The 25,266-nt window shown below is 34.7% G+C and overlaps 1 protein-coding gene and 1 long non-coding RNA gene across 2 annotated transcripts; one reads left to right on the top strand and one right to left on the bottom strand.

Moving 5' to 3' along the window:
* The first annotated feature begins 1,827 nt into the window (after positions 1-1,827).
* On the top strand, positions 1,828-7,827 carry LOC145161413 (uncharacterized). The gene is made up of 3 exons (XR_013738492.1): positions 1,828-2,268; positions 4,915-5,086; positions 7,670-7,827. It is a non-coding gene; the product is annotated as an uncharacterized LOC145161413 (long non-coding RNA).
* A 7,541-nt stretch (positions 7,828-15,368) lies between these two features.
* LOC145158646 (uncharacterized) lies at positions 15,369-16,499 on the bottom strand. Its single transcript, XM_079077508.1, has one exon. It carries the CDS (start codon positions 16,497-16,499, stop codon positions 15,369-15,371), a length of 1,131 nt encoding a protein of 376 aa, XP_078933634.1.
* Positions 16,500-25,266: the final 8,767 nt, after the last annotated feature.

The following is a 25,266-nucleotide window of genomic DNA, read 5'->3' on the forward strand; positions in this document are numbered from 1 at the left end:
AAATGTTTTATCTATAAATTTATAAATGATTAGTTAAAATTAAAATATATATTGTAAAATAACATAGAAATTATAAAAATCGTAATTATTAATCATAAATTTGTAAAAAGTTATTTTTATCCAACATTGATATTTTGTTTATAAGTCAATTATTGTTATTTTAATTAATATATAAAATTGATTATGTATCATAATATATTTGAAAACAATTTCTGAAAACTATAATAATGATAAAATACAAATGAAAACTTATACAATTACCATTCCACATCATGTTCAAAACTTGTATAGTACTTTTATAAAAGTTGTGAATGTATTTGTGGTTAAAGAAAAGATTCCTGAAAGCTTTGAAGGTAAGATAATTGGGTTCAAAGAAACTTCATGGATGAGGTCTGAAACATGGGTTTGTTGAAGGTTAATTTGTCCATCTGTGATGCTTATTAGAAGCACGATTGACCTTGTAGCATCCAATGCAACAAATTTGTCACTTAAAATTGACAAGATATCGCCATAAGTGCCCCCAGGAAATGATTTTCTGACATGTTTCAATACCTCTCCATTCTTAACATCAATCTCATATGTATTGAACTCGGATAAATCGGAAACTCCTAAAGCGTGAATTACGTTACTGCCCTCAGAAAGAATCAACTGATGAACATCCATGTTGTTAATGAAATGAAAATAATATATCAAAAAACTGCTACTACAATCAAGAAACACGAAAAGATAATATAATTGGTGAATTGGTGAATTTGTCAAACCTTGCATTTATGAAGTCCTTCTTCCAAAGAATCTCTCCATTAATGCTGGAAATGGCATAAAGACATGTGCCACCATAAACAAAAATTGGACTATCCAGATTAAGCTTCAAATTGGCCTGTAGATGATTACCATGTCACCATTAATGCTGGAACATACCTATAAAAGATAACTTTCGTGGAATAGGTGATAATTTTAAACAATTCTCAATTAATAAAGCAAACATATAAGGCCAGAGGATAATATCGGAATTTCACTTTGATAAAATGAGCGGGAATATAAGCAAGAAGAGGGCTTGGAGAATGCCACGTGACATTTGTGGTACTGTTTTATTAGAAGAGAAGATATATAAAATGTTATTGAAATACAATTTACGTTATGTGGGGGAAGCCATGTCACGTGACAAAAATCTTATTTTTATTAGATAGGTAGACATGTATGTAGATTTAAAAAAAAAAGAAATTATTAATTTAAAAATATTAAGTTTTGTAAATAAGTTTATATTTTTGTTTTAAAATTAAATTATATACTATATATTGTTATAATATTCAATTTTCTATTATTTAAATATAATTTTTTTACTTTTCTTTTCTCGTTAACTTCTTCAAGGTAGTATACATTCTTGTTTGAATATGGTTAATAAGTACTTCTTCAAGATAGTATACATTCTTGTTTGAATATGGTTAATAAGTACTAATAACATTGATATAATAAATAATTGATTTTTTAATTTTTATAACATCTATATATATATATATATATATATATATATATATATATATATATATATATATATATATTTATGTTGATCTATAATTTTTATTTTGGCGAAGTAGTTAACCGTGTAAAAGGTAAATTGAAAAATATTCTAAGTAAAAATATATTTTTATTTTATTTTTGTAGATGTAACATTTTCTATAAAATAAATAAATTAATGAGTTTTTACGTTTAAGCAAATAATGGATATCCACTATTTATATTTTATAAGCTTTAATAAACTTAATAAATAATAAAGTTATTACAATTAATGAAAAATAAAAAACAGAGTGTCTGTAACCCTAGAAGAGATTTCACGACATATCAGAAAAAAAAAGAAACTGATCTACCCATAAAATTGTTTCCAGACATTTGATTTACGTTCAATTCCCACCGTAAAATACATATTGAATAGAAGGGTATGTCTACCTTATTACTTATTAGGACCTAAAAAGTTGAAATCAACCGGAAGCGTAATTTTATAAGTACGATTCAGTCTATAATCCTCAGTCATACATCTAATGTCGTGGGTGATAGAGAGCAGAAGTCCGGTAAATATATTCCTTATTCTTCCTTATAATCAATAAGCGAAAAGAATGATAGATAAACTTACCTGTTTGAAGACCAAAAGCTGTTCAATTCGAAGAAGAGAGGTTCGACGCAGTTGGGGGACGAATTAATTGAGGACAAATCAGTGGGGCGAACTCAAAATTGATAGCAGATAAGTGGATATTGAGGTCGAAATTCGTAGAGGTAAAATTTTTTAATTTTTTTTAGTATTTAACAAATATGAATGACATTAAATAAAAAAAATCAAATATAGCTTTTGAGATTTTACTTACCTAATGTCGAGTTATCAACTTATCATAATATTATTAGGCATTTTTTTTTAAAATTGTTGAGTAATATTTGGGATTTTTTTAGATTCTTACAGTAATATATGAGAATATTGTTTGCATATTGCATACAACATAAATTAGTTCAATTTCTTTAAGAATAGACAAAATGAAAGTACAATGCATATACACAATTCAGTACATTGGTTGTTAGTATTTACAAACACATAAAATAGCATACACACACAATCACTTGGATTGTTCTTATGTATTATATATTTTTGCATGATTATGAAGGTTCTTTTGAAATCCTTGCGTATTTGGCACAATATTGAATTTTGTTTGTAAATGGTGATGTTCTTTAGTTCAATTTGTAGACTTTCTTATGAAAATGTATCCTGCTGTGAAAGAAGCGACCTGAAATTTTTTAACATGCTCTTTAAAAATAATGACATTTAATGAAGATTAGACCACAAAAAGAAAACTGAAATAAACACTTATATACTGTTTACTATGTAGATTTTTGTGTACATGTATAATGTGTTGTGGAAAATTGCATGTTCATTCAACACTAATTTTGCTGATTCTTTTGCTAAACTATCATGTATAAAAGAAATAAAGTGAAGCCTTTGTTTTTTGAAAATTCATTTTAGCACTTGCTTAACTGAGTTAAAATGAAACTTTTGACATTATATATTTTTGTGTAAATTTGCATAATTGTAGTTTTTCGGTTATCGGCTACCTGACTGCTCTTGCGCTACAATGCAGAATTGTGGATTTTTTTGGTATAGTTTGCATAGTGGAATGTGAAAACATAGGTAACAGGTATCCTGGATGTGAAATGTGTGTTTTTAACTATGGGTTTGGTTTAACACAAGTGAATCAACTTTTACTGTTAGTGGTGGATATTTTTTTTCCGATTTTAATGTCAATTATATCATTTTACTTTTTTTTTTTTTTCAATTATAGCATCCAAATTTCATGGTACTATTTTAATGGAAAAAATATTTTGCAATTATAGGACTGACAAAAAAAGCAATGTACTTTTAAAAAAGACTTATCAAAACCATCAAATCCCAAAAAAAAACCATTCAAAAGCAACAAAGTTAAAAATCTAAAAGGGTTAGTTATTATAGGAGTAATATGGTCCATTATACCTTGCAATTAAAAAAAAACTTGTATATTTAACAAAAATAAACAAAAGAACCGAATATGGGCAATATAGTAATTTGGAAACAGTAATAGTACTTTGTTATAACAATGTACTTTGTTTGTTTGATAAATATGATAAAATAAATTCCAGTTATGGCAGGGGTATTATTGATTATAAGTAAATAAAAGAGCGAAAAAGGAATGGATAAAAAGCAAAAAACTAAAAATTACTAAGTGACGATTATACCCCTGGAAACATAAGTAGGTTTGTTTTTGATTTATACTGTAGTTTCTATGTTCTTCTTGTTAGAATGAAAAGAGAACATAAACAATTAATAACATTGTAGTATTGTAATAATAGAAAAGTACATTGTCATTTTTGGCAAACTTAAAAAAGGTCAAAATTACATGCCTTTTAAACTTTGAACATGCATGAGTGAATAATATGCAAGTATAAACTTTGAACATGTGTTTCATGCTTATTTAAATATTTTTTTGCCAATATGTAGAAAGGAATGGTCGCTATGGCGGATTTTCTTACATAAATGGTTCTTATTGCTGATAAATTATTTAAAAAATGGTTAAATAAGCATGAAGAACATGATAGAATGGCCATTGTGTTTAAAAAATGGTCAATGTGGCATTGTTTAAAAAATAGACAGTAAGAATAGCAAAGCAAAGACAAGGTTATTTATTAAAAAGAAGATCAAATTTATATGAAGTGATGTGAAAATAGAATGCTATTAACAGAAAATATTTTTTGTTCTTTCACTTTTGCTGTGAAATTGGACTTTACAGCAAAAAAAACAGGAACTTGTTAGGCAAATTCGATTATACAGGTAAAAAAATGCTAATAATGAAATATTACTTTCAGTTTTATATGAAGTGATATGAAAGTACAATGCTATTAACATAAAATTAGTTTTGTACTTTCACATGGACTATAAAATTGGACTTTACAACAAAAAAATGGGAACTTGGACTTTGAAAACACACAGATATAAAACCACGCACACACAAATGTTTGTGTTTAAACCAAAAAAGTAAAAATAAAAAAATTTATAACCAAGGTTAAGTAATTAATATTTCGAAAATAATAAGAAATTGACATATGAAGAAGAGGTAACAGGAAGAAGAGAATGCATAATTTTATGTCTACTATTGCAAGAAGAAGCATAACGTAGAATAGCTAACCTGATGATGAATCTATGCTATTGAATTGAAACAGGAAGAATGTAAACCTATATGTATATACGAATGAGAAGTCTAAACCCTGTTTTAATGTTTAAATTAGGAATAGATTATATCTAATTATTTTATTGTTATTGTTATTAAATAGAATTGAAATTGATTGACCTGATTTTTTGGGATTAAGTCAAATCATAATCGTAATGACATATGTGTATAACAGATTTTTTGCAGATATATATGGACAATTTGAAAATTGCAATTTGAAATTTCCAGAAAAGAAGGAAGACAGTAAATGTGTTCGAATGGAAGGGCAAACTCGGAAATTCAGTTTCATGTTTTAAACGGGAAAAATCGAGGCGGATGAGCTAAGGGAATGCCACGTGGCATTTTGGGTACTGTTTTATTAGAAGAGAAGAGAAGATATATATATATATATATATATATATATATATATATATATATATATATATATTGGTTTAGGTTCTATGGAAAACAAAAAACCCTAAAAAAACCTTAAAATCATAAAAATGCATAAAAAAATACTTAGAGATCACAAATTTTTTTTTTTTGAATTTATATATGAAAAAATCGCAACTTTTATAACAAATTCGCTGAAATTTTTTTTGAAAAAAAAAAAACAATTTAAAAAAAAATTGATTTTTTATTTTTTTTTTAGCGAAATTTTAAGAAAAATATGCGATTTTTACATATGTAAATTCAAAAAAAGTTTTGTGATCTCCAAGTATTTTTTTTTACATTTTTATTATTTTTAAAGTTTTTTAGGTTTTTTTTGTTTTCCATATAACTCTTCCATATATATATATATATATATATATATATATATATATATATATATATATATATATATATATAACGCCCGCAGATCCATGCTAGTCAATTTAGAGACGATGAGCATCAAAAATGAGTTTTTGATGGAAGATTATTTAGAAGGATTAATCTTAACCAAGTTGTAGTATATGTTACAAGGGTTCCATACATATAAAGAACGCCGAAATCCGAGTTATAACGAAGAAGTTATGGCCCGTCGAAGTTTTACGACAAAACCGACACGGCACCGGGAGACGTAAATAGTGAATTTACGGTAGAAGACTTTTTAGCCTTAGTAATCTAAAAAAAGTTGTAGTATACGTTAAACCGACAACATACAAAAAAAAAATAACGTCCAAATCTGACTTCGTATGAGGAAGTTATGAATTTTCTTAGATTTGGCATAGCAGTGCACGACCCGAAACTCGAATTTTAGTTCGAGCGGTTTTTGGCCTACGCGATCTAAATGAGAGTTGAAGATTTCATTAATAGGAACTCAACGGTAAAAAGACAGACGAAAATGGAGTCCGTATGTAGAAGTTACGAATTTTACGCGGACATTTAACAGTATAATCTCCTCATACTGTTAAATTTAAGATCGGTCGAGAATTAGCCGACGGAGTCAAAAGTAAATTTGTAGATCTTATTTTTACCTACGCGTGGATATAAAGAACGTCAAAAACGGAGCTCGTATGCGAAAGTTACGGGGTTTAGAAGTCAGTAGGGTGCTGCTGCAAAAGGAGTGACGTGACACAATCTTGGCCATTGTTTTCTCCCCAAGGCTTGCCACTAGATGGTGACATGTGGCATCAACTTCAGCCATACTTCACCCTATAAATACAACCCCTTCCACCCTCATTTCTTCACACCTCCACCATTCTCTCTCTACTCTCTCTCTAAACCTCCCAAAACTCCCCTAGCGCTAGAAGAAAGCCCCGGAGCGCTCGACGGCTCCGAGAAGAAGAGCTTTCGGCTCGGAAGTTCTGCCCCTGCAGAGCACGACTTCTAGCCAAACCCCCTCGTAGGTAAGATACGCCTACCTAATTTTTAATATATCTTTTATTTAAATATAGTAACGTTATTAGGACCTTATAATAATTGTTTGAGCTATTATTATGGGTTATATAAGTGTCGTTATAATATCTTTTTAACCACTCGCGGTACGGGGAATCCGGTTTGAAGGGCCGTCTGGGTTGTTGGATTTCAAAAGTGTTATATGCCAAAATGATTCTGCCTTCCGGTGTTTCATGTCTGGCCCCTGTCTGTACATAGTGGTTGAAAAATATTGTTTAAACGCTTATATAATAATAATAATAATAATAATAATAATAATAATAATAATAAGACTAATAATTAGTCACGGTAAATATTAGACTAAAATCTAGTGGTAATAATACTAGGTTTCGTCGAAGGAAATTATTTTAAAGTAAACGAAGCGTTGTCCGAGTACCGAGTCACCACTTTATCAAGTGAGTGCATAGTTACTTTCATCTTACACATAGATATGAAGTATTTTATATAAATTACGTGGTATGTGTGCATATTATTTGAATACTTGCTTTCTATATTGGATGAACGATTTTATACATGTTTTAAATAATTTAAAATGTATATGTATTTTATATCTACGAATATGTTGGGTAAAACGTGGGTAGATGAATGATGAGAGATGAAAGATGATATGAGTGAACATTGGCAGCTATAGACTTAGTGCCTAACAAATAACATCGGCAACTATGGACTTAATGCCTATAGAATAAACATTGGTAGCTATGGACTTAGTACCTGTTAAATAAACGTTGGTAGCTATGGATTTAGTACCTATTAGCTGAACACCTGTAGCTATGGATTTAGTACCCGATGAATGAACTTTAGCAGCTATGGAATTAGTGCTTTATGAACAAGCATTGGCAGCTATGGACTTAGTGCCTATCATATAAACCCTGGAAGCAATGTGCTTCGGAATGAATGAATGCAGGATAGATGACTCTTAGGGTAGACCCTTAAGAGCGAGGAAGATAATGGGGATGGGTAATTGGGTTGATTGTTTGATGTTTAAACATAATAATTATATTATTGTGGGTTGAAAACCCTATGTATTCACCAGGTTTCCCAACCTGACCCACTCAAGCTTATTTGAATCACAGGTGCCGATACGAAGTTACATTACACTGAGAGATTAAAGATGTGTAAATCACTAATGTAAATGAATGTAAGTTCTGTTTATGCTTATGTTTCTGTATTGACAATGACATCTCAAATGTTTTAAAATGAATAAAAATACATTTCTTCGGAAATGCTTTGATAACGTATTTATCATGTTTTACTGGGAACAAATTCCGCAACATTTTTATCAAAAGAAGTACTCTGATTTTTATAAAGCATAAACAAAATCGGTCTTTTCTAGCCGTGAAAATGGGGATGTCACAATATATATATATATATATATATATATATATATATATATATATATATATATATATATATATATATATATAACGACCCAAAAATCCATACCAAAAATTTCGTTTTTAATTTAATAAACAAACCACAAGTGTCAACCATTCATACAAAATATATCACGTCAGAGTATCAAGTCCAAAAACATTATTTTATTTTATCAGAGTAAAACATCACAGGCTGAGTAAACAATGGTGTGTGCCATGCGATCACCCCGAGCTCTTCCCTTCGCTATCAGAAGTACCTGAAACCAAAACTGAAAACTGTAAGCACGAAGCTTAGTGAGTTCCCCAACCTACCACATACCATGCATAATCACATACTGCAAGCACTGGGCCACGCCCGCTACTTCGGGCCTCGCCCGCTACATCGGCCCCGCCTGATCCCAGGCCCCGCCTGGCTTCGAGCCCCGCTCGGTATACAAATCTGTTTTTCTTAGGCCTCGCCTGTCTCTGGGCCTCGCCCGCTAAACACATACGAACATATAACCCTAGCATATAACACATAGACTGAACATACCCTACTATATCCCTGTCCTATGGCCTCGCCTGTCTTGGGCCTCGCCCCTGCCCTACTATTGGTGAGCCATGGAACCCCGTCCACACTCCTACTGATAGTGAGATACGGGCCCCCGCCCACACTCACTCATTTCCTAACTCGGGCCTCGCCCCTGCTCTGCTACTAATGAGATATGGAACCCCGTCCATACTCTGCTAATGAGGAGATACGGGGCCTTGCCCACACTCACCTCCCTACCAAGCACATACAAGTATCACACAGACGACAAGTATAATCTATCATGCAAACCATCCTTGGGCACCCGCCCGACATCGGACCTTGGTCCTGAATATCATACTAGCATACAGTGCCTAGGGCTAACCCCCGAGTCTTCCTACTCATAACTACATGGGCGGCATTGTGGCCGTAGACCCATTCACACAAAGGGAAACTCACCTTATACTGCTGAAACTTTGCTGATATCCCTCACACTGCTATCTTCCAATACCCGAACTGCTGCTCCTTCGGCTCCCCGAGCTACCAAGATCAAAATAATCACTTAGCCCAATTCAATAGTCCTTCTCAGGGTAAAATGACCATTTTACCCATATCCCAATTTGGTCCATAACTAAGGCCCAAAGCATAATGTAAAAGGCCCAACACTAGATAAGCTTCCCAAGCCCACTAGTGGCCCATTAATGGCCCAATTTGTTATATTGGGCCCAATCTCTTTATTGGGCCTTACCCTAAGCCCAACACATATACTTGGCCCATTTTCACTGACTCCTGATGGCCCACCATGGCCCAAAGACCCAAGATCCAAAACACAGCCCACATCGAGGCCCAATTACTCAACACCCAAACTGGCAGAGTACGCGGGGCGTACTCCTAGGTACGCTGAGCGTACTGGCTGATGGCTTGTACGACGTGCGTACCTCCTTGTACACCCAGCGTACAACCCTGTTAAGCCAATATTCTATTAAGTGCTTAATACTCCGATTCAGAGGCTACAAACTCAGATCCAAGTCTTATTCCATGTCTTAATTCATAAAGTCATTAACTTGGTGACTTGCAATCCACCAAACAAGCCCAAATTAAAAAGGTGACAACATGCTTTCACTCCAAGGGCTAGATCTCATGCATAGACACAAATGAGTCCTAAAGGTTGAAACTTTACTGCTTATGGGACTTATATGACACTAAGGGTGGCAACCCTGGACCTAGAAGGCGAGTTGTGACATAAAGGTCGAATCTTGGAACCAAAAGACCCAAAACTTCCATTAACATAGATCTAAGCATACTTAAGGAAAGTTTTAGACTTAATACCTCACAATAGTCTGAAATGGAACCAAAACCTCAGATCTACAGCTTCCCTTTCGATCCACCACCTTGTTAATCTCTTCTCTTGTTTTGAAATGGCTTTACAACACCCAAAATGCTCACTTAATGGCCACCAAAGCTTCAATAACACTCAAGGAGGGTTAGGGTTTCGTGGAGACTCCCTAAGGATGAGATGGAGCTGGCCCCTTTGAGCATAATGTTCCTTTTATAGTGTCATAGCCCCAAATTAGGGTTTTAGGAAAGCTGGGCGTACTTCTCGTACGCTGGGCGTACGCCTCCGCGCACCCGCGACCATGCACCCTATTACGCTGGGCGTACCCACGCGCGTTCCAAATTGCATGCATGGCCTTCCATGCGAACTTTTCTCCATAAGGGCCATTATTGCCAATATCTTCAAAGTGTCATAACTCCTTCATTCTAGATCCGTTTCCGATGAACTTTATATCAACGGAAAGGTGGCGAGAAGCCCCACACTTCTAGCAACACACCCCGGCCCGAAACCTTCTCAAATAACCTCCGAACCCTTGAAAGACCAAAACGCCCTTAGCATTGGCCTCCGAAATCCATAATGAATCCTTTCGGAACAGGGTCTTACAATATATATATATATATATATATATATATATATATATATATATATATATATATATATATATATATATATATAAGCATATTAGTCATATCTTGAATTTTAAAAGGTACAAGATACAAAGTTTTTTGTACAAATCAATTATGCATGGCAAAATCATTAATACTTGCCAAAATTTTGAAGACTTGAATTAAGTAAAGTTATTAAAAAAATAATTTGGAGCAAAATAATAATTTTATAATATCAAATCCATAAAAATAAGTTAATTTACATTTCTTAAATTAGATACCGATAATAATTAATTACATCAAATGTATAAACATACAGTATAAATATAAGTTCTAAATATAAATATTTTAATTAAAAGTAGTAATTTTTCTTATTACATAATAACTAATAACAAATTTTAATAATTATTTTCCGGTAAAAAACTATTCGCCCAAAAAACTATTTATCGTCGCTGCTTTGTGCGGGCACACATCTAGAATAACGGGCCCCGCCCAATAAACATACATATACAAGCACATACAAGTATCACACAGACAACAAGTATAATATCATAACTAATCTAGGGTCGGCCTTGGTGCCTTAGACCCGCTAAATCCAGTGAGGAAAACTCACCTCGGTCCGCTGCTAATCAAATAACACTCGGCTGCCAAACCGGAAATCCCACACTAACAACAAATAAATCATAATTAATAATGATGCCATTATCCATTAATTATGGTCTCAACTCATAAGTCCCGACTCCTAGGGTAAAAGACCATTTTTTCCTTAATGGGCCCAACCTAAACTTGGCCTAAGGCCCACTAATGGCCTAACAACACAACTCGAGGCCCAAACCAACCTAAGGCCTACTCAAATTCCTAAGACCCAACCATAGCCCAAACAGATGCTTCATAGCCTAAAGAAACATCACATCCCAACCGAAGCCCATTCCAAAAGAGTCCAAGACCAAAAGCCCACAAAAGCCCACTGATGAGACGAACGCGCCGTGTTCCCTGGTGGAGCGCTGGGTGTTGGTCTCCTGACCGAGGATCGGGACCGCCTGCCGGAACATGCTGCATTCCCGAGATGAACGCGTGGCGTTCCCGGCCTTTGACCAAAAATTCACCCCAAGGTCTTAATACCTTTAGCCATGACGTCCAAAATTTAGAATAGCATAACCTCCGAGACTTAATCCATAAAGTCAAAGGATTTAAGCCTTTGCATGGCTCAAAAAGGTCCAATCATGATTTCAAGCACTTAAACTTCACAAAGTGACCAATAACGCAAGCATGGGAGGACTTAATTCATCAAGACTCCAACTTTATATCAAATCCAACTCATAAAAGGCAAAATCTACAATCCTAGGCTCTTGGAGTGACCCAAACTCACAAGGAGCCTCAAAAGACCATAACATGCATAAATCAATCCCTAACTTAGATCTTATGATAAAGAAGCATCAAGATGAGAACTTTATACCTTTAGTGGCTTGCAATTGTGATGAAGAATCTGGATCTAGAAGCTCAACTCCAACCAAGTATTGATTACCAAGTTTCTTCTTCTTCAAGGTACAAAACATAACAACTCAAGACCCAAGTAAATCCATATGAGAAAACCATCAAGGTACGACTTTACACCTCCAAATGCTAGATCTATCTGGATAAAGCTTGGTTTCAAAATGTTGAGTATTTGAGATATTGAAACTAATTTGGCATGTTTGGTTATTTAGGGAAGCCTTTTTAGGGTTAATCATTTTATGATTCCCTACGGTGCCTTTACAGTAGAAGTTCTTAATCGAACTCTTCTAAGGCATTGGTTTTATATTAAGGCATTGATTTTATATTTATGGTATATATTTATTATTCCATATAAATAATCATTAGGTTAGATTTTGATAAATATATTTTTCCAGATTAGGGTTTTCTTTGTACGTTCATATCATAATCAATATACGAAAAACATTTATCAGATTACTTGCATATTATGGTGATTGATTCTTGATTGTTCTTGATATTCCGCATTCGTCATCTCAGATTTATTCCAACAAGTGGTATCAGAGCGGGTTCTTGTAGATCTCAGCGATTATTGCAAGAATCAATCTTGTTTATGGCGATATTTTATCATGAATCTCACATTGTTCTTCAAGTTTTGTAAGTTTTATTAAAAGAAAAAGTCTATACCTCGTTTTATTGAAAAAACTTTTTCAGATCTGTTATCTTCAACTTATTATTTCATTTTATTTGTTCTTGAATCGTGTTCCGGAAGAGAATTAGAAGAAAATTTTCGTGTTTATTCGAATTTTCGTGTTTAAATCTACTTTATCTCTCTAAAAAGAGTCCCATATCTGTTTTCTCTCTCTAAAAACCATCTCAGATCCGTTTTCTCTCTCTAGAATTCTTATCAGATCTACTTTCTCTCTCTTCAAGTTTTCTTTCCTGTCGAAGATTAAACGGCGGATTATAAGGTGTTAAAAGACATTAAAAGACTAGGATTAAAAGTTATAGATCCAAAGTTTCGTCTTAAAAAATGATATTTGTTTTGGGATGTTCCTGAACAATCTATGCTGAAGAATGCCATTGAGATGTATAATCTCTAAGTTGATGAGAAGATTGGTGATTTCACACAGATTTCTAGTGGTGGATTTAAAAGTGATCATGTAGAGGAAGATAAGGATTTGTTAAAACAATTTATCATTATCAAAGAATATTTACTTTTGAAGCAAATACAACAGGGATTAGAGAAAGAAAGAAAATAAAAAGAAGGTGTTCTTGATGAAGTTCATAGTGTTCTTCATGTTTCTGAAGAAAATGTGACTCTAGATACTTTTGTGGAGGGCGAGTCAGATGTTCATACAAAGGTTTGTGATTAAGAAGTTATTAACTTCGAATCTAGTGTTTCAAATAGTGAATCGCAAATCAAGTCTTCTGAAATAGTGAAAACAAATGTATTTTGTTCTATTGGAACAACAACAAATGATTTTTTGTGTTCTGATGATGTTTTTGAAGGATTGGTTCCTTACAGAAAGCCAATAATTCAAGATGTTCAGATTTACCAAACTCCTAAGGATTGTGTTCAAAAGTCTTCAAATGTTCAGATTCAGAAAGATGAAAAGGTTGTTCATATCCGAAATCCGTTTATGAAGCCTAGAAATCAGAAAGGAATAAGAAGAACAACAACAAAAGTAAAACGAAGAAGGTTTAGATGCCCAATGTACAAGTATCTAATGCATGTGAAAATGTTCAGAAAGCTGAAGTCAAGAATGTTCAAAAGAAATTTCATTCACATTTTTCTTCAGATGAATATGGTAAAAGTTAGAGAAAAGAGAAAATAGTATTTGGTTGGTTCAATGAATTTTTTGGAAATTTTTGTTTTCCAACTAAAAAGCGGGTATTATTTTCAGGAAGATGATAGATTTTCTTCAAATAACTAGGTGTGCAAGAAACAAAATTCAATGTTGAATCTTAAATGGGTACCAAAAGTCCCATAAAAGGTTTTGTCCTTTATCAAAAAAAAGTTCGAAAAATGTACAAAATCTGGTGAAATCTTGTGATTATTTAGTCAAAGATATGAAATCTTGTTGAAGGAATCAATTTATATTGATTTTTAATTGTTGGAAATGACAAAAAGGTGAAAAGTTGAAAAAGTGGGTGAAAAATGACATTTTCTGCAAAAAGAAGGCTGCCATCTGACACTTTTTAGCAAAAAGGGTGCAAGCTGTCAGTTCACTGCAATCAGGAGGGTCAAATTCGTATTTGTGGAAATATTGGGGTTAGATTCGGAGTTTTTGACATAAATTCTTTGGTTTCGCAGTTAAGGACATAAATTCTTTGGTTTCGCAGTTAAGGGCAAACAACATCAAGATGCGAATGTCCCAGACGACGAAGATTCGCAATCCGCAATTATGTTTACCGTCAAAAACCGCAAATCGCAGTCCTCATTCGCATTTACAAGCATTCATTGTTCAAGATTTGTAGTCCTCGATTCGCAGTTCTTGATTTGTAATTGAAGGGGTTCGCCATCAGAGACCAGAATCGTACTTGAAGAGGTTCGCAGGTTACATTCATTCAGAGTTAAAAATACGTTCGTATACGGAATCAGAGACAAGATTCGGTTAGTTAATACTGACCAACTCAAAATATTAATTAGAAAAATATAGTTCAATATATATCGATTGAAGGCAAACAGGCAACAAGTTGCGCCGCTAGACCTTTCTGGATGGCAAAACCAATTCTTTTGAAAACAACATGTGTGGATCTAGGAGATATGACATTAGAATGCATGACCCATTGGACTCTGTTGAGGAGCTCCACCGCCTCTGGTGCGAGAAAACCTAATGTATCGAATGCAAAAGGTACAAACATATGTTGGTTTTCTATACATGCATTCTCGTGCTTTACCACTTTGCACGCAACGGCTTTCAAAGCGGCATGACATGCTGTGAAACCCCCGCTCCCCAAACCAACGAGAGGAGATACCCAGTAAGATCCACGCACGCATGCTTCCCTCCTATCCATCCAAAGACCAAAATGTTAGCCGGTCTAAGTGTGGACCTTCCATCTTGCGGGTCCGTCAAAAAGTTCACCGACGCTTCTTTCTTCGCAGAAATACCAGCACGCCGACAAGCATCAAAGAGAACATCCCGAACCACATCATGTCTGTACTTGAAACCAGGGAGCTCTCTACAATGAACCGCTTGTTCCCCAAAGGTATCCAAACGAGCCTTGCGGCAAACTAGGCATATCTCGTCAATTGGGAATAGGGGAATCATGAGGCGGTAACGAAGGATAGTTCGGTACTCCACAGGAGACATATGCTGGCCAAGACCATCAATAGGGATAGTTAGCAGAAAATCCTGAGCATGAGGTGCCCGCAGACACTCAAAGACTGCTTTCTGTCTGACGGTCATGTTGAAGTCGACTTCCATATCTTTGACGATTTTGCTAAAAATGGCACACGCCAATGCTTTTTGGGATTTAGGGGGCGGTGTCCTTATTAGTGAAACCACTACATTCAAATCTCGGAATCGTATCGCGAAGACGAGTCATAGCACAAAGGTAATCCGAGTTCATACCACATACGCCACTGTCACGTAAGATGTGGTCTTGTAATGCCCAAAATTGGGCCCTCGAGGCTACAAATGCGTAGGAGGAAACCTCGTATGCCGAGTACAAACCCAAACCACTGAAACGAATAGGTAAGGAAACCATCCGCCACTGAATGTATCCAAAGAAGGGGCCTCCACCTACCACCATATCCTCGATAGACCTGCGCAATGCTTTGTCAAAGAACAAACCTGCCTCTTCTATGTGTACCGGCTGACATGTCCTTAAACCAAAGAAAAGTTTTGCAATACCCATACATGATCGAAGTAAAAGGAGCTCACTTTGCGGGTCACATAGTTGTGGAAGAAGGCCCATCAAATCAACAACATTGACCGCTCTCTTCATGGCCAGCCCGCTAATAAACCCTGTGTCTCTGCTAACAGCTCCCCCCCCAAGGAGCTTCACCCCCAAAGAAGGTCTCCCTATATCCGTTGGGAATAAATCGGCACGAAGCTTCCTACCATCACAGGAGGGCCAAAAAATATTCGTTTTCTTGATGTTCAACTCAAGACCCAAGCTTGGACCATGCAACCGAATAATGTTCAACACTCTAGCCACTTCCTTTGAATCCCCAATGAAAGTCTCATCATCTAGATACCAAGCATGGAGAAGGAGCTTACAATTGTCTCTAATCTTGTGCACAAGCGGGTGCAAAACGAGGGCAAAAAGAAGAGGGCCCAAGGGGTCGCCTTGTTGCACCCCAGTGGCAAACCATATATGTTGGTCTCCGATATAAAGGCTCGCTGCTTGCCCGTACAAGAAATTCACCCACAAAGAAATGGAAGGGCACATCTTCTTAACCTCGTGGAGCAATGCTGATCTATCCACCAGGTTAAAGGCATTCGAGAAATCCACAATCAACATTACAATAGACCCATCAGCATGGTGTTCACTCAACACCCTATTGGCACTGTATAACACAGCCTCAGCACCGCCGGACACACCAACCCCGAACTGAAAATCATTAAGGTACTTGGCTATTTCTTTACCCAAACCTTTCATGGCAACTTTGGAAACCAGACGTCTCCATATAGTGCCTACTGCAATTGGACGGATCCCGTTGTCAGGTTTAAGCAAAGTTGAATCTGATGTTTGTCTCTGAATCGGTGCGAATGGTCGCAGGCATTCGCAGCTCTAGACTCGTATGTTACAACCGATTCGCATTCGGTTCTCTGGAATCCGAATCGGAGCTATGTGTTTGGTGTTCAAGGCTCGGATTTTGCTATTGTCTCGCAATCAAAGTTTTAGTCTCAATATTGCAAAGGAATCGGATTTATCTGTTTATTTCAGAGTTTGAAAATGGCATCGGAATTTTATGTTCTTCAATTTTGACTTTCAGAAGTCAACGAACGAATTTATCTCGTTCTTTACTGCACAATGAAGAAGACGAATCAATGTTTCAATTCCAGTCCCCGAATGTTAACAAATTTTACTGTTTCAACCCTCTTGGACGTTGTTACTTGTTACAATGGAGAAGATGGGTCATATTTTCATCTTTTGCCCCCTGACTTTCAGAACTTCACAGATTTAACCCCATATCCAAAATTCTTTTCAAAATTTTTGGATTTTTACCATTTTACCCCTTCTTTCCAAAATATTTTCTTTTCTAATCCTTTTATTTGGTCCTACTCTTTTTCAAACCCTTCTAAATTATTGCTTCTTATTATATTCTTTTGTCTAAATTTAAAAATCGAAAAATACAAAATTATTTTTTTGTTATTTTTCCGGTTTTAATTTTTGAGTATTGCGAATGTTCTAAAAGGGATTTATTTCATCTAATCTGACGAGTTTTGAAGATTGTTGGTGATTCTTCTTAACTTTCTGGATTCTCTCCATGGTATTTGTTGAAGATTCAAGGGGGAGTAATGATTGTTCAAGGGGGAGTTCGTATTTGGAACACGATATTTGTTTCTCTCGTTTTGAAGACCCCATGTGCTGATGAGTCTCACAATTTAGGGGGGGGGGGGGAATACCAAGAAGATCGAAAATCGTGATCTTCATCAGTTTCAACATCTATGAGAGATTGTTGAGTATTTGAGATATTGAAACTGATTTGGCATTTTTGGTTATTTAGGGAAGCCTTTTTAGGGTTAATTGTTTTATGATTCCCTACGGTGCCTTTACAGTAGAAGTTCTTAATCGAGCTCTTCTAAGGCATTGGTTTTAGATTAAGGCATTGATTTTATATTTATGGTATATATTTATTTTTCCCTATAAATAATCATTAGGTTAGATTTTGATAAATAGCTTTTTCCAGATTAGGGTTTTCTTTGTACGTTCATATCATAATCAATATACGAAAAACCTTTATCAGATTACTTGCATATTTTGGTGATTGATTCTTGATTGTTCTTGATATTCCACATTCGTCATCTCAGATTTATTCCAACACAAAAGCTCCAAGCCAATCAATGACTCTTCAAGAAACTCCTTCTTCCTCAAGCACAAAAACACACTTCAACCACAATAAAGCTCAACAAATACTCAAATGGAGGCTAGGGTTTCGTTCTTAGGGTTAGAGAGGATGGAGGCTGAAGGAAATGAGGGTTGGAGGTGAGTTAAGGTTTTTAAATAGGGTCTAAGACCCAAAAATTAGGGTTTAATCTGCCCAGACGAACGCCCAACATTCACCTGGGGAACGCCCCCGTTCATAGGTGATCCTGCGTCCATATTACCCAAGTACGCCATGCGTACACATCTCGTACGCCCCGCGTACCCGGTTCGGCCCAAACCCTTCTAACTTCAAATGGTCATAACTTCTTCGTTATAACTCCGATTTTGACGTTCTTTATATCCACGGAAAGGTAATGAGAAGCCCTACACTTCTATCAACTTTATTTAGCCTGAAAACCAATCGAACTAAAATACAAAATTCATAAAAGGCCTGAACCAATGCCTTTACTGATACCCTTAGGCTCTAAAGTACAAACCGAACCCTTTCGTCACATAACCAACATCACCCATATCCAAATGGGTCTAAACCTTTCTTCCCCAAGGTCCTAAGCCTTATGATAACTGATGATCGAGCCACGGACTCGAATAATGAAGCAATTTGAAACTGTGTGTTACACTAGAGTCATAAAGTTTCCAACTTTATGACTTTACAAGTCTAATAAGTGCTTAACTCAAGGTCTTAATCCATTAAGACCTTCCACAAGATGTATGGAGCAATTCTAACAATGGGACTTCATTTTTATGGATTAGGACCCCTCCTAGGGTCCGAAAGGACAACTTAAATCAACAAGAACAAGCCATGCACAAGATGAGACATTTGGGACCAAAAAGAAACATAAAAGCACCCATAAACAAGATGTAGTAAACTAGCCATCAAGGTATGAACTTTATACCTTGAAATAATGAAAAATGGTGCAAAACTTCCAAATCCAAGATGCTTCTTCCCTCCAAGATGAGCTTGGTTCCTTCCTTCTTCTTCTAAGCACACAAACACACACTTTAATGCTTGAAATGGCTTCACAGGGTGGTTCTAGGGTTACAATCACGAAAGAGAGGGTGGAGGTTGTTAGGGTGAAGGGAAATGAGGCCATAAGGATGCTTAAATACCAGCCAAACCCTAAAATTTTGGGTTTCCTCATTTAGCGAGTACACCCCACGTACATAGATGTTCGCCCAACATACTAGGGTGCGCCCCAGTATGCTCAGCGTACACATTGGTACGCATGGCGTACTCCTCCCTGCTAGAATTATGAAAATGCCACTAGAGCTCCAATGCATATTTTCTTGGACTAAGGGACCAAAATGCAATACAATAAAATTATAGTGTTGAATTTAGAAGTACCTAAACATCAGGGTGTTACATAAAGTTTGATGTTTATTTGCTTTTAATCAATTGGTGTTATCTTTGCATCTCAAATTCTTCTTTTAAAAATTGCAACAACTTGCCAAGGAAGATGGTAGATCACATAAGAGCCCTTCATCATTTATAGTTACCAGTTTGGAAAAGTTTGTGTTTAGAAACTTTTGTTCTGAAATGGGTGTTTATTTTAAATTCATAAAGGCAAAAATGCAAAATACATGTGCGTGATATTGCCATGATTGTTTCATTTTGGTTTTGTAACATGTTAAACAAACAGATAGATGATGTTCAATTTACGTAATTGATAATTGATCTTATTTTGGATTAAATGTAATTACATTTAAGGATAAAATCATCATCATTTATACATTTATACACTTGTATCTTTTATTTCAAACCCTAAAAGGGCATTCAGATTGTGTAGATTTTGTTTATAAATATGCCTTGCGCTTTTATATTATATCTTTTTATAAATGTGTTGGGCCAATGATACGGAAAAAACATAGGGGCATTATTTTATTGTCTCGCCCTGGGTATAGAAAACCAACGGATCGGCCCTGATGAAACGATTACATGGGATATGCAAAAAAAGGTTTCAGTAAATTGAAGACAATTTCAAATGTAGGTGTGCATTTCACAGTTGGCACGTGTAGACTCTTAAATTCCATCTGAAAAAATATATATTTTATCATCACATCTGCAAAAAGCGTAGATGAGATTTGAAAAATTATTCCTAATTTCTCATATGTGATTTCCGCATGACATCTATGATTTCGTAGATTACATCTGCGAATTCGTATATATGTTAGATATTAAAGTGTTTGACAAATAAATTTTTAGTTTTGACCTAATAGTTTTAGGGTTTTTCATATTTTAAAATCTATGACTATAAATACTTTAAATCGTTTTTTATTTTAGAGACAGTCTCCTTTTTAATTTTATTTTTCGTATTTACAGTGGAGAGAGAAAGTGAGAGTTCATCTTTTTCATGTGAGGTTTCTTCATTGTAATCAGATCTATTGATCATATGAATGTAGAAATATTTCACTGATTCTTTGTTTATCTAAGTTTGATTCATCTACTGTTCTTAATTTCCGTATTGTCATCTCATATTGTGTGAATTTGGGTTCCTACAATTGGTATCAGAGCTTGATTTTGAAGAATATTTGTTCTTTCAGGTTTTAAAGATCAGAGGTGACATATTTTCGTATTTGAATCTTTCTCACGAATCTGGTGTAAGTTTTCTAGTTATTATGTGATTTATACTCAAAAATTGCTACATCTACATTAGATCTGAACAACTTGTGAAGAAACATGCTAGATTTGAAGGGTTTTTGTAGAGTTTTTGAATACTATTTGTAGATCTGTATTTTCTCACATCAGATCTACATTCATTCTCTTATAAATCAGTTTTTATTGAAGATACAATGCCAGATCTACATTTTTTTGATGCTTTATTTACTCTTTGTGAAAACATTTTTCCTAATGTATGGCACATTCAAGGATTTCATGAGTTTGAAACATTTACTGCTAATGAAATATATCATCTCATGAAGAATGATTTAATTACTGAGAAAGTATGTGTACAAGACATGTTCGAAAAGTTACATTCTATGGAGAGTGATACACTTCTGGTACATGAACTGGATGTAATACATTTGATAGTTAAAGATAAAGAAAAACAAGAAATGAAAATGCAACAGAAATAATAAGTTGTTAAAGATGCCCCAACTTCAGATGAAGATCCCCAAGTAAAAATGGTTGAAAAAATCCCCAGAACCAGAGAAAGAGAAAGATGTTGTTGATGAATCATGTTCTCCAAATGTTGTTGAAGATCCCGACACCAAAGTTCATGATGTTATACCTGAAAAGAAAGAAGATATTTTTAAGGTTCTTCACAATGACGAAACCTTAAACAGAAACCCTCCTGATATTTCATCCAAATCAAGTAACTCTTTTGATGGGATGAAGCCATACATAAAACCGGTGATTAATGAAGATAAAGTGCACGAAAATCGAAAATCATGGGTACATAAGAAATGTGATAATCACTTCAGAAAGACATATGTGTCATCATGGACTGGAAATTCTTATTTTAAGCCAAGATACAAGGAAGTTCAAGAAGAAGAAGGGTAAACCTAAGCAAAATTGGGTTCCAAAGAAAAAATCCATTGAACCTGAAGAGAAGACAAGCAATGAAGTCATAAAAATGTGTTATGAAAAGTTTACTGAAAGAAGAAATCTAAAAAAGAAAAGTGTTCAGTTATCTTAGTTTTGGTTGAAAGATTTTATGAAGTTTCTTGGTTCATTTTCTAGAAGTTCAAAGACTCCAGTGGTTCAAATAATCTTCGAAGAAAACATTGTCTAGAGTAATCATTTTGATGAGAAAAAAATATTTTCAAAAGATCAGAAGTTTTTCAAAAGCAAATATCCAACTTTCAAGCAATTTTCTGTTCCCAAAATGTTTTGTTAAGTGCTAAGAAGATCCAAGAAAACAAAGCTTCAAGTTATATTCAAAGCTCTCTCAAAGAAAAAGGTAACATCTTTTGCCATATATTTGACTCAAAAGATATGTTTTCATTGTGACAATTCAAATGGAAAAGTGGTCAACCGTTTAGGGAAGATATTGTTGAACATTAAAATCTTAATTGATAAATGGAAATAAATTTAGCATGGATGAAAAAAAATTGAGATGGTCACATATGAATATTATAATTTATAAAGAGCTTCATGCATGGTCTTTATTTGTTAAAGAAAATAAAATGAAGAAAGAATATGTGAAAAATGAGAATAGAAGCATGGAGTGGAACAAGATTCTTTTGAATGTTGTCATAATTGATACATTCTATATACCATAAATTCTTAAAAGTCTTGTCTGCAATAATTTTTTTTCTCTTTCATATTTAGACACAGAAGTTTTCTTTTTCGTTATTTCGACACGGATGTTCTCATTTCCCTTCTATTGTACAAACTTTATATCTTTTCTCATCCTTATCTTCTCTTCTTACTGCCTTGTTGCCCTTTGGACGAATGGTATTTTTTGCAGTTTCTTTATTTATTTCCTCTTTCTCGCTTGCTCCTCCTTCCTATTCACTTGATGCGTTGTTAGGCTATACGGTGTGGCCGCGGCCTGGGACCGCGGTTCGTGCCACCTGGACCGCGCACACCGCCCCCAGACTGCGGTCTTGCGCGGTTTTGGCCGCACTGCGGCTGTAGATCACCGTGGTATTTGATTGGCTGTTGCTTTATTCCATGTTTGACCGTTGAACGGTCAAGATTCGTGTAATTTTTTTTTTAACCTTTACTCCATGTATATATATATATATATATATATATATATATATATATCTATATATATATATATATATATATATATATATATATATATGTGTGTGTGTGTGTGTGTTACCATTTTAAACATTTACACCACCTTTACACAAATATTTACACAATCTTTTCATCCAATTTTTTTTTTAAAAATGTCGTCTTCCAAAAGGCCTAGCAAAGAAAAAACACCAGTCAGAAACACCAACACCCCAATACCTTCATTTGATCAACCGATTTTCTCACCTCCGTATTACCACTACGGCGGTATGCTTCCGTATTTTCCACAACGACCAGCGCAACCACTACCACAAACACCACCACTACCACAACCCGACACAGATTTTAATCCATTTGATTTTTTGTCTCAACCCGAGTTTGTTCAACAAACACAAACACAACCAGAAACGGTCGTTTCTGATTCCGAACCTGAATTCGTTATAGAAACTCAGCCCACCCGAGCAGCAACTAAAATAAAAGAGAAAGTGGAGGCTAAATGTTGGGAACCCCTGGAAATGTTAGTGTTGGCACAATCTTGGATCGATATTTCAGAAGATGTGAAGGTTGGAAAAGATCAAAAGCATGACCGCTTTTGGATTCGCGTTTTACATAGGTTCCATAAAGGAATGAACCGTGGAGAATACCGTTCAAAACATCAAGTGTACTCCAAATGGGGGAAGATGAACAAGGAAATCATGTTGTTTAATGACTTGTGGAACAACATGAAACGTCAATGGAAAAGTGGAGAAAGCGATGAAGTGATTTTGAAGAAAGCGTTGAAAGTGTATCAAAAAGAAAATCTGAAGGCTTTCAAGTTTCTTGAAGTTTGGAATTTTTTGAAAGATAACAAGAAATGGCTGAGTAGCAAAACATCAGACGAGCATATCGACAATGGTTCAAAACGCAGCAGAACATCTGAGTCCGACCACACTATATCAGATGCTCGTGTCCAATTTGATCTGAATGAAGATGAACCTGTTCCAGTTTCACCACCTTCCCGACCAATGGGAAGAGACAAAACAAAAAGCAAAGGCAAAGGCAAAGCGTCGGAATCAGATGACTTGAAAGAAATGGGGGCTGGCATGAAGGGTATAAAAGACAGAATTGACAAGATTTTGCAACTTGCTTCTGAAAGAGAGCTTCAGAAACAAAGGGAGAGCGACATGCGAATACTATCGACGGACACGTCGAATATGACCGGTGTGGAGCTTGAAGTGGCTTTGGCAATGAAGGAGGAAGTGAGAAAACGCTACATGAATCGTGACTAATTTTTTTTTTTTTTTTCAAGTTTTTAATCGTTTGGTGTGTGTGTTTTTATTTTTTTTATTTTTTTTATTTTTTTTAAGTTGTAGGTTTTATGTTTCTAATTTGCTTTTCTAATTTTTTAGGTTTTTTTAATTAATGTATGGTATTTGTATTTTTAATTAATGAAATATTATATTTTTAAAATTATGTTTTTTATTTAAAAAAGAAGTTTTATTAAATTAAAATAGTTAAAAAAACAAAAAAAAATAAAAGAAAATAAAAGTGTGGCACCACTCCCCTTGGTGTGGCAAGAAATCACACTTGTGTGGTAAAAAATGACGTGACGTTTATGTGGCGGGGAGGGAGTGCGGTTTAGGTGGTAAAAATGCCTCAATTTTGGATGAAAGGTTTTAATCAGGCGTCAAATTTTTTTTCAAGGCTCAATTTTCGATTTTCAGTATTCAGGTAAGAACATCTTTCATTTGTGTGGTTTTTTTTTTAATTTCGGTATTTTCTGTTGTTTTAATCAACTTACAAGTGATTGCATCCACAACATGGTACGAGTATAATTTGGTTTCAAGAAGAGTCCAACATAAATGATTGGTTATGTTCTTCAATTTTTTTAAAATAATTTCAGGTTCCACTTCTCTTCTGGGAATGCATAGCAGGTGTTTGTTAAAATGTCCTACATAAATGATTGTTAGTATTATGGATCGCCTGACTTGCTGCCTTGCCTCCCCTAATTTATTTTTCTCACATTATGTCATGTGGATTTCAATGGTCGTTCAGCAATTGAAGTTTGTTTTTGTTTTTCCTGATCTGCATCCTTTCTGTGGATGCATTTAAGGATCCACAGTTGTCAGGTATGATTTCTGATAATTAAATTTCTGTATTTTGGATGCTTTCATATTTTCTAAAGAAATTTGATATGGATGTTTTACATTTCATGAGGAGACTCCGACTATCACCAAGAGACTTTGGAGAATCTGAAGACTATTGTGAAGAGCACTAAGCAGCTCTGTGCTGTATGTTCCTTTTCCTTCGTTTCTTATTACCATGTTCTCATTAATCAGAATACTAATCAATGACTAAGTGAAAGTCATGTTTTGCTGATATGAGAAACAAATTGCTATTCATTTTTTTCTTGATTATGTTTAATCATTGTACTTGGATACCTCATGCTCTCTGTTAGAGATATAGAAATCAAACCTCATGACAGGCACATGAAAAACTCAAGAAATGATAATATTTGGATTTTTCAGGGAATTTTTTTTGCAATTGTGCTATGTTGGATTCTTGGATTTTGAACTTTGGTCGCATGAAGTACTATGTTAACCATAGGACACTAATGCTACATGCTATTTCCAGTAAATAAAAAAAGGCTTC

Source organism: Lactuca virosa, chromosome 2 (genome assembly GCF_052849685.1).
Source record: "Lactuca virosa cultivar CGN04683 chromosome 2, Lactuca_virosa_CGN04683_v6, whole genome shotgun sequence".
In the NCBI taxonomy this organism is placed as follows: domain Eukaryota; kingdom Viridiplantae; phylum Streptophyta; class Magnoliopsida; order Asterales; family Asteraceae; genus Lactuca; species Lactuca virosa.